The sequence below is a fragment of the Cydia pomonella genome, chromosome 4 (assembly GCF_033807575.1).
Source record: "Cydia pomonella isolate Wapato2018A chromosome 4, ilCydPomo1, whole genome shotgun sequence".
Classification (NCBI taxonomy): domain Eukaryota; kingdom Metazoa; phylum Arthropoda; class Insecta; order Lepidoptera; family Tortricidae; genus Cydia; species Cydia pomonella.
Genome location: NC_084706.1, coordinates 24,227,516 through 24,238,726, shown reverse-complemented (window position 1 = coordinate 24,238,726; position 11,211 = coordinate 24,227,516). Strand labels below are relative to the sequence as shown.

The 11,211-nt window shown below is 36.5% G+C and overlaps 1 protein-coding gene across 2 annotated transcripts; it reads left to right on the top strand.

Annotated features, from left to right (window-relative positions):
• The first annotated feature begins 2,239 nt into the window (after positions 1–2,239).
• On the top strand, positions 2,240–10,754 carry LOC133517317 (carboxypeptidase Q-like). Of its 2 annotated transcripts, none has more exons than XM_061850577.1 (3): positions 2,240–2,511; positions 8,760–8,889; positions 9,451–10,754. In XM_061850577.1, exons 1-3 carry the CDS (start codon positions 2,309–2,311, stop codon positions 10,543–10,545), a joined length of 1,428 nt encoding a protein of 475 aa, XP_061706561.1. In that variant the 5' UTR covers positions 2,240–2,308; the 3' UTR covers positions 10,546–10,754. The 2 variants fall into 2 exon arrangements, with proteins under 2 accessions (XP_061706561.1, XP_061706562.1); XM_061850578.1 differs by lacking the exon at positions 2,240–2,511 and adding an exon at positions 6,839–7,133.
• Positions 10,755–11,211: the final 457 nt, after the last annotated feature.

The following is an 11,211-nucleotide window of genomic DNA, read 5'->3' as shown; positions in this document are numbered from 1 at the left end:
CGTGTAATTTTTAAGCCTTGCGAAGCCATATATGGCAGTTATAATATTCAACTCTATTAACAGATGTTAAAGTTCACATTTAAACAAATAATTTTGTATGACATGCACTGGCGGGTAAACAATAGTGTAGGTAATATATATAAATTATATAAATATTATAAACATCATCTTTAGGAACTTTAGGAGCTGGAGTATTACTAAGACTCCGCTGTCCGTCCGTCCGTCTGTTTGTCCGTCTGTCACCAGGATTGTATCTCATGAAGCGTGATAGCTTGTTGACAGTTGAAGTTTTCACAGATGATGTATTTCTGTTGCCGCTATAACAACAAATACTAAAAAGTACGGAACCCTCGGTGGGTGAGTCCGATTCGCACTTGTCCGTATTTTTTATGATGGGCCATCTTGTTTTTGTAGTAGTTCAACAAGTCAAAATAATTTATTACAAAGGCCTTAGAGGGTAAATCTCATGATATGATCTCAGAATTGAATATAATAATAATTGTGTAGATCCCTATTTATCTTTTGTAAATAATCCCACTCTAAGTTGGCCTGACAGGTGGATTAAGATTGTACCTAAGTCACCACTTGTTTAATTTAGACAAAATAATAATTATTATTATTTGTAGCTCCTTGGATTTCATGGGCCTTTAAAACCCGGGCTTTTGATAGGATTGCGTGGGGATATAGATCCAATATAAGCCTTTTAGAGAGCTTTAATTTCATGTAGAACGCCTACTGTAACTCGTTCTCAGGCGCAACAAGCGACACCCATGAACCGGTCGCAGCAGGCATTGGGACTATTGTAGAAAAAGTGAACAGTATAACGGTCTATGAATTGAAGTTTGTGTGGACAATGAGACTGGGTATTGCAGTCATCCAGGCACCTGCCATAACAATGTTTTCATTAGTTATCGAGGCAGGCGGTGACTTGCCGCCCACTAGATGGGCCCCTGAAACTGCCATCGTGAAGACGACCAGGGTCCAGCGGTCTTGAGAGTGGCTGCTAACAGCCAATGTACCAACTCGTGTCTTATGTATATTTCACATCCACCCCTGGAGCATATAGATCTAACGGCTCCTCTCTGAAGTCTGAACGGCCAATGAAGGCAAGCCAGATTTGAGAGTCCCCTTGGAGTCCACTCCAACCGACGAAGACACGCCGGAGACGGAGACCCTGACCGACTCTCGGGAGTCCTCGGGTCCGTGGGGTCGTTACACCCAAAAGATCGCCACAGGCTGCCTTGCGGTTGATTACTATTAATTAAGACATAAGGCAGTCATAATTTATGTTTATATCCTCATTGATTCACGTAATCACCATAGTTAGATCACTGTTAAATACAGAGGTAAGCAACGAGGCGTATTCAAATTGCTATGCAGTCCTTTTCTCTGCAGCTGACTGTATAATTCAAAGAGACAAAACAGTAATTATAAAGGCAAGTCAAGCGTGAAGTCTTGTCAAGATTTTGGTCGCATTTTTAATATTTGACAGGCAATCTAATACATTGTAGATCAGAAGGCCGATTTTTGAATTCCGATCGCTTAATTTCGCGTTCTCCCTTGAATACTATATCCACTATATCGCTGTACGAATCGTCGACGATCCCAAACTCACAAGCGGTATTGAACCTTTAAGTCTAAGGAGAGACTTTGCCTCCTTGTGTGTGTTCTACCGCTTGTACAATGGGCTGTGCTCTGAAGAATTGTTTGACATGATGCCAACGGCCGCTTTCTATCACCGCACAGCTCGCCGTCGGCAGGGTGTTCATCCTCACACCCTAAAACCTAAATGGTCGCGTACTGTGCGGTTTAAGAGGAATTTCCTCCCGCGAACGCTTCGGCTGTTCGGAATGAGCTTCCTGCCGAGGTTTTCCCGAGGGGCTACAGTATGGGGCTCTTCAAAAAAAGAGTGTACAGGTTTTTAAAGAGTCGGCAACGCGCATGTAATGCCTCTGGTGTTGCAGGCGTCCATAGGCTACGGTGACTGCTTACCATCAGGCGGGCCGTATGCTTGTTTGCCACCGTCGTGGTATAAAATAAAAAAAAATCCACTACTAGGCATTTAAATTCTTAGAAATGAAAACGAGTGGTCATTACCATTAGATTTCCAATTTCTACCTCTCGTATTTCAAACTTCTTTCCACAGATTTTCGAGTGACGAAATCGAATGCTCGAAATTCAAAACTCGGCCCCCTGTAGTCGAGTATGCGAATAGCCTAAACATTCGAGTCATTACTATTGTGTCATGGCCAATGACACAACGCCCATTCACAGTGCAACGTAATACCGCACCAGACGCACCGATAAAATGTTTACATCTAACGTTTATTTATATGTACTTTTATTTCTTATCGCGCAAGTGCACAGTGCTAGGAAGAAAAAAAGTTATGTGGAGTTGAAATCGTGTGATAACTCGGCCATTGCTGCGGAAATCGGATCGTATGATTCAGTGGTACAAGATATTGTGGACTATGTTAGGACGGGACCATTTAAAGGGAAAACGTATGAAGAGTAAGTATTTACTGGATGTGTAGGTATTAATACTGAACGCTTTATCTCATAAACTCAAACATCACTCAAACGCCAAGATCCCGGGCGCAAGGGAGCTAATGTAAACCTTACTTGAAAGTTTGAAGGTTACTTTGACAGCGTCCGCCATAACACCTATAGTTGTCCTTGGCGCTGTGGGCATGACTAGTTACGACGCTTTTAGGTATCGTGGCGTTCAAAAGGATAATAAAGGAGGGCTGGCCGGTATTTCGCACAGCGAATAAGTATCGCCATACAGTGGGCAAGTACGGCCAGCCTTCTGGGCACCATGCCTGTTTTCGGCGATTTGACCCAAATTTATTACCGTTAAAAGTGCTCAGTAAATATTATTACATTTGTTTATTCCGTTATTAATAAATTAATATAAATCACAGTTTCTTAAGCTAATTTTCCAAAGTCCTTATTAATAAAATATCATACATTTGAACTTGGTGTTGTGTTTTGGTATTTTAAGGAAAGTTCTCAACGCCTCAAAATCTCGAGAACTACTGTACACTGTCGATTAGAAAATTGGAATAGTTATGAACAAGGACAACCCGGACGCATTTGAAGTGTTTTTTTTTTTAATTAAAAAAAAAACATGGTTAATATTTTCACTCTGAATCACGGGTATCAGTTTCTATCTTGATACAAGAAAATGTCCAAAAATTCCACTTTTTTATCGTCATACAAAGTTTATGAAGAGTATTCTCTCATACAAAAAGTACTATTACTTATCGCTGTACGTTTCAATGAACGAAACTTATGACTATGGCATTGTTTGTACCTATTCAGTAAAATACTTGAGTTATAAATATAACCAGTACCCCTAGTGTAAATAAATTCGATTTCCAAACGTGACGTACGCGTTTGCGTTTAGTCTCATTTTGTATTGAATTTCGAAAGAGCGCGCCAAGCGGGACGTTTTTGAAACTCAAAATCCTATACAAAATGACACTTAACGCAAACGCGTTCGTCACGTTATGATGTCGATCACAGTTACACTAGGGGTACAGTTGTCAATATCAAGTAAATGCCAAATTAAAATATTAAATATTCACTTGTAATAAAAAAAATTGTACTATAATTGTATTCACAAGCTATCTCTGGTAATAAAACAAAAAATCCATTAACCCGCATGTCATATCAATGTGGTTCAGTGAAGGGGACGGACTAAAAATCAGCACTGCGCAGTCAATTTGTAATAAAATGGCTGACGCAGCGTATTTTTCGTAAAATGGTCCGGCTACACAATTTTTTAAATATTTATAAAACCTTTTGATGTATAAAACTTCCTCAGTATGTCTTGCATGACTCGCTAAATATAGCTAAAGGGTTTAAAAAAACAACCTAAATAATTATAATTAGGGCTCAAACTATCTTCATGCCGAATTTCATCTAAATCGGTTCGACGGTTAAGTGTGAAGAGAGGTAACAGACAGACAGTACTTTCGCATTAACATATGTATAAAATTAGTAAGGATAGTAAAAAATCCCTACTAGGCATAACAAATTATATCTATAAAGCTTCAAAATTATATCTAGAATCATTCCATTTCAAATCATGTCATTAAATACTGTGTTAAGTATAGGCAAGCTTAAACTCAAGCAATTATACAGCAAATAGGCTTTATAGGGGCTTTTCAAATTTCGATGTTTTTGTCAAATTTTACAAACAAATGTCAAATAAACAAGTTAAAAAATAACTATTGAATCAATGAAATGAAATAAGGATCAAGGCAATTTATAAATTGAAATAAAAATGAATGCAATTAAATTTTATTGTTTGTAGTACAAATGAATTATTTATATTCTTGACTAGGTCTTAGAAACACAGGAGCGTTCAAAGGGAAGCCCTAAGAATAGTGAGTATTGTCAGCAAATGAAAAACCATAAGGTTTCGTATTCTTCGACAATACGAGAGATATATTTCCAATATCTTGATATACTTATATTGATTTGATCGGTTATGGTCTCGTATTCAGTTTCACAAATTGGTAAAGTTCTTTATTGTTGTTACAAGAGAATGTACCTATAGCCTGTCGAGCAAAGTATGTCAGTAGCAATATACAGCAAAGTGAAGTAAGGCAACACTCAAAAAGTAGTATTGCGTTGGTATTGCGCTAAGAAAAGCAGCAATGTACATCGAACCAAAACATGTACTAAATTATCATAACCTCAAATTTTACAAATATTTACGAACAACGAGCGTGATTGTATATTGTATATTTAGTGGTGACAGCAGAAATTTCTCTCAAAATAGCAACGATTCAGAATGTAAGTAAACATGATGGCCGTCGTTCAAGTTTTTCAAACCGCCTTTTGCTACTGACGAGATTTGCTTGACCAAGTATCTATAACTTGTTTGGTAAAATAGAACCTCTTTGAACTTTTAAAACCGTTGGTTAAAAAAAAAGATATTTGATGTTGACTGGTGACGAGAGTATGGTGCGATGATGAGAAGACGGATTTTGAGTCAAAATTATATGTTTACATGATAAATAAACGTATATATATATATATATACCAGGTGTTTCCTGTAACACGAGCAAATAATTAAACCATATATTGTACTCCTAAAACGATATAACTTCTGAATAAAAACTATTAAAAATTATGAAATGTTTAGATTTTAACGTTTTCATACAAATTTAATATTATTTTCAATGTACGCTGACATCGGAGTGATTGACGTTGCTTGTCACGCTTTAAACATAACAAAATTCGCAATACATTGCGTCTTAGAATTAACTTCAATGTGTAATAAAAATCAAAACATAAGTTATTTTTCAAAGTTGTTGAACAAATGTTGGTCAGTTTGAGGAGTACAGCCTGCAGTTTAATTTATTGCTCCTGTTACAGGAAACACCCGGTATATATTTATTTCATGGTAGATTATAAGTATCTTTAACCAGGGTAAATAGGGATGGCTGGAGTGAATAGTGTCGAAACGTAAATCGAGATTCACCAGACAATTTCTTTAAAAAAAACAATTTATTCGGTCCCTATCTCTAAAGTAGGTATAGTTCGTGTCATCCACGATGACGCGCAGATTTGTCAAATCTAACCTTTGATAACATGGCAATACGAGCAATCCACGCGTCTTCGTGAATGACACGATGTTTATCGTTCAACGTTAAGTATCCACGGATCAAACGAAGATGACAGGGACTGATAGCCTGATAGTTCAACGATAAGATTTTCTTATTATCATTGAAACTACTGAAAAGCGAGGCAAATTCTCGGACAAACCAGAATAATGGATGACTCACGCTAGAACGATCCGTGTCCGGGCCGAGGACTCCGACACTTCAGTTTTCTAAACAGGATGATTCATGAGACGTGAGCAGGACTAATCCTACACACTCAGAAAATGTTAATTAATCGTTCACCATCGTATGTAAGTGAAACAATTTTCACATCTTTGGCCTAACTTTTGTTGACGACAAATTTAATTAACAATACGCTACAATCATGGTCATCCTACCACTCCTAATTCGGTAGGTAATATGTATAATTTTCAATTCGGGTTTTACTTATTATAGGCAAAAATTTAATTGTGCAAACAAATAAAAATAATACTTCATAATAGGGTTGTTTCCAATTTTTCGAAACGCTTGTATTACGTTCTATATATTAACTAAAAGTTCCGCTAAAATTCAACTTTTATACTAAAAACGGCTTTAAATATGTTAAATTAATTTCTTTCGCGCCCAAAACGCTCTTTGAAAATTGTGTGACGTCACAGTTTACGGTTTGACACATAACTATATACACACGTAGAAGATACGAACTGTCAACTGACATTTGTCATTTGTTGTTTATAGCCTAACTGTCAACAGTGTCAATCCGAGAGTTGTCACGTCATCAGAATCTTTAATGACGTTTCGAGTTTGGTCACGTGACGTATGCTAAAAGATATTGTAAATTCAATATTTACAAAAATATGGACATTACAGTAAAAGTCGTTTAACATGTTCTTATAATACAAAATAATTTATTGGGATACAATTCTGCCCTAAGATTTGTAGATGGAAACAACCCTATTGTTTGAAATTAAAAACGGAATATTTTTTTCCATTTTGTTACTTCCAGGTAGAATATTCTATTAATTTATCATATTTATATAATTGGCTTTGTAATTTTATTGTAAGTTCTGACTATATATAGTGCTGTTGGTTTTCCATGTATTAAAAAAAAAGGTTGTGGGATACTTGCATGTGTTTGTATAAATCTTATTAGAATTATGCTACGTATTATAATTTAATGTTTCTAGATTTGACAGACATTAATTAATAGTATCTCGATCTCGCCCGTACTCTGTACTTGACAAGAATACTTTAGATTAAAGCCGATAACCCAAACTACAAAAGCAGATACCCTATCACAGCATCTCAGTACAAACGTACAGCTATGGGTCTTGTATTATTACTAGCCCTTTGCATTATATCAACAAGCCAAGCAAGGGTTTTATCAAAAGAAAATGTTTGTCAATCATTGTTGGGTGAAGAATTGATAAAAGAAATTGCTTCCTATGAGGACGTTAGGGACCAGATATTGGATTATGTGAACAATGGAGACTTTAAAGGGAAGACATATGACGAGTGAGTAAAATAATTTTGGCTTTATTCATAAAAGTCTGTCAAGTTTAAGTGTTGACTATCGTTTTTCATTTTGATATTTTTGTTTGTGATGTGTTTTTTTTTATTTCATAAATTTTGTGTTTTTCTACTCAGAATCACAATCTCTTTCGATGCTAATGGAATAAAAAAATGTCCCAGCGATTTTTTTCCTATTGTGTTACCATTTCCCCATAAATTTTGTATGGCGGTAACAAAAAGTAAAGTTTGAAAAATGTATGGAAATTTCGAAACAATTTTTTTCTCCTATGGAGATGAAAAAGGCTAGCGATTCTGACTAGAAATAACACAAAAGTGGCAAATATTGTTACATGAAAAAGCGGAAAAAAATGAAACGCTCAGATAGTGACAAAATTTAACAGATGTCTGTACGAGCTTTTGTTGGGAAGGGAAGGGAAGTTGAGTGCACCCATAGTCTTTGAAGTTTGAACTACTTACTTTAAGATCTTATTTTTTTAAAGATCTATTTAGGGCGTGTCATCACTTTGACGAAGTTCAATATTAGAAAACTTAATTCCTCAGATTTTTATCATACTCGTTTTATTATTTATGCTTAACTCGTTCGCGTATGTCCTGTAGACATCGCAAAGTGAAAATAATCAAATGATAATTTTTGAAAAGGCGGGATACGAGTACATTGTTTCAATGTTTCAGACTTAAATAAGAATTTGTTGATTTATATTATGTCCTCGGAGCGTTACGATATTTTGTCCACAGAAGCCTTTTTCTAAAATGTGTTTGACACGATTTTGAATACGCAAAGACGATTGAACGAATCTGGAAAGTTCTTGTTTTATTTGACAAGCTTATAAGTCAAATCGTTCTATTTTATTCTGGTCAGGATCTCATTGTGTGATCATGAAGAGATTGAGGGAACTGCACAAATAGGTACAGTCAGCATCAAAAGTAGCGGATGAAACAACGCGCCAAAAGTATCTGATATTTCGGATAACTTTACCAAATATAGATAAATTTCTAAAATTCGCACTCAAAAGTATATCTTTTACAGTCTTAGTTGTTCTATATTAAAGACATCACTTTTTGTTAAGCTGTTATAGAATGGTAGATACTTATGAAACGTTATTTGATCCGCTACTTTTGATGCTGACTGTACCACCTACAGTGATTTGGGTATTTTTATTCGGTCAATTGCTCTTGGAAAGCACCATTAGGAATCCCGATGGAGATTATAATGTATATAATATATTATATTTTTTTTTGTTACGTTGGTTTTATTTTTAAAGACGATTATTAATATACGGCATTAGTCTTACTTTAAATATTACGACTAAATACCTAATTTTCTAATTATATCGCGTCATTATCTTCTTCCTCACGTTGTCCTGCCTTTATGACACGGCTCATGGTAGCCTGGGGTTTGGCAACTAATTCCAAGAATTGGCGTAGATACTAGTTTTTACGAAAGAGTCTTCCATCTGACCTTCCAACCCAGAGGGCAAACTAGGCTTTATTGGGATTAGGTACTCCGATTTCCTCGCGATGTTTTTGTTCACTGAAAAGCGACTGGTTCAAATGATAGTTTCTAGGTGTCTCTATAAGTATCTAAAAATGCTTTATATATCATTACAGACTCGCAAAGTTCGTAGACACATTTGGCGCTCGACCGTCGGGTTCAGAAGTTTTGGAGAAGTCCATCGACTACATGATAGACTTGGCTAGAAAAGAAGACTTAAATGACATCACCACTGAAGAAGTAGAGGTAAAATTTTAAATTAGGGTCGGTAATGCGCATGTGGCTCCTCTGGAGTTGCAGACGTACATAGGCTACGGAGACTGCTTACCATCAGGCACCACGTAGTATAATAAAAATGTGTTTTCAATTGCATATTCATCAAACTGCTAAAAAAATTAAAATTTCTTAATGATTTGCAATAATATCTCAGCTTTCAAGGTTCGCCGGTTTTTATGAACAAAATTAAGTTCTATGAGGGATTCTTGTGTAAATTTGTAAGAGTTTTTTTACCTTTAATCCAACGTTATAAAACATTTTTTTAAAGTTTCCCTTTAACCACTACCACTTCACCACCAGGGGGCTTCGTCACTTTTTTTAAAATATATGACATCTGTTTCCGTTTCTATACTTTTTCATTCAACTCGCAATTACTTTTAATTGTATAACTGTTTATACAATACATACTATTAAAGGCAAAGGTGACATGGAAGACCTGTTAATTTCAATCGGATTCAATAATGGCTTTAAAATGACAGATCCAATATTTTCGCAAGCGTGAAGTAATGTACATATGGTTAATACTTTCAGGTACCACATTGGGTTCGAGGAGAAGAAAACATTACAATGCTAGAACCACGAGTGAAAAACATAGCTCTCCTAGGGTTGGGGCGAAGTGTGAGCACACCACCAGAAGGAATCACAGCCGAGGTTATCGTGTTCAATGATTTTGACGAGCTCGAGAATGCAACAAATGATGAAGTCGCTGGTAAAATAGTTCTATTCGATCCCGAGTTTACCACTTATGGCGAGACTGTAGTATACAGAAGTCAAAGTGCAACCAAAGCGGCTGCTAAAGGTGCTGTAGCGTCACTTATTAGATCGATAACGCCGTTTTCCATTAATACTCCTCACACTGGATCACAAGTCTATGGTGATGGTGTAAACAAAATTCCAACGGCAGCTATCACTCTTGAAGATGCTGATTTGATAAGAAGATTAGTCGATCGTGATGTTAAAGTCAAGTTGAATATCAAAATGCAATCCACATTTGATACTAAAACATCAAGGAATACATTGATAGATGTTAAAGGCACTGTTCTTCCGGATAAATTAGTAATTGTTTCTGGTCATATAGATAGTTGGGATGTTGGTCAGGGTGCTATGGATGATGGAGGTGGCTTATTCATTAGTTGGGCGGCACCTGTAATTCTAAAACGCTTAAACTTAAGACCTAAAAGAACGATAAGATCGATATTCTGGACTGCGGAAGAACTAGGTCTCGTCGGTGCTTACGCATACGAAAAGAAACATAGAAATGAGAGTGATAATATAAACTTTATTATGGAATCAGATGAGGGAACATTTGCGCCACTTGGTTTGGCTGTAGCTGGTAGTCAGAAAGCTAGATGCATCATAGGCGAAATCTTGAAACTTTTCGAATCTATAGGAGCTTCAGAACTGGTTGAAGACGATAGTCCTGGCTCAGATATAACGGTTATAACCAATACTGGCGTACCTGGAGCTGGTTTACACAACGCTAATGAAAAGTACTTCTGGTTTCATCATACTGAAGGAGATACGATGAACGTAGAGGATCCTGATGAGTTAGATCTGTGTGCTGCGTTCTGGACTGCAGTGGCTTATATTATTGCTGATATATCAGATGATATTCCACGAGCTTAGATACAGTTGATAGTGAAAATGTTGATACTAAACACTTTTTAAAATAAATTGATCCCAATTCATTTAAATTAATCTGCGTAAATTAATTTCCTTTAAAACAGTAGTTAAATCAAAATTATAGAAAAGTATTGTAGCCATAAATTAAATAAAGTTGTTTATCTTTTGATGTCAAATTTATGGAAATACACTAAAAATGTGATATACCTAACTATTAGTTTTTGCTCTTTCTACTAATTATTTTAAAATCAATAAAAATTCAACAAAAGATTCATAGTCATGTCTACGTGATAACCTGTGTCCACTAGACTGTCATAACTATGAATTCTGCCCAAGGATTACAGGCTTCCATGCTGGCGGCACAGCCTAGCTGCTATCTCGATTGAACTTAGGGCGCTGCCCAATCTCAATCGCTTCACGTATTTTACGTGGTACGTAACATTTTTCTCGTACCAGTAACCCCGTCGTCTCGCGTCCAGTGAGCGCCATAGAGTTGACTTGACGCTGATGTGCGCGAGACGCTAGTGTGCCGGCCCACACTAATAGCGTCTTTTGAGCGTCGGCATCTAGTCAGCTGCTATGGAAAATGGCGTCGCTGCGCAGTTGAGCCAACGTTGCGTCGAGCAGCAGCCTTACAGTTGACTATAAGCCGACGTTCGCGAGACGCTA

Bases quoted from the DNA above. Each gene is read 5' to 3' on its own strand.
- LOC133517317 (XM_061850577.1), top strand. From the start codon at position 2,309: ATGTTTACATCTAACGTTTATTTATATGTACTTTTATTTCTTATCGCG. The intron at 2,512-8,759 runs GTAAGTATTTAC...ATATCATTACAG, and splicing joins AAAGGGAAAACGTATGAAGA to ACTCGCAAAGTTCGTAGACA. The intron at 8,890-9,450 runs GTAAAATTTTAA...TAATACTTTCAG, and splicing joins TCACCACTGAAGAAGTAGAG to GTACCACATTGGGTTCGAGG.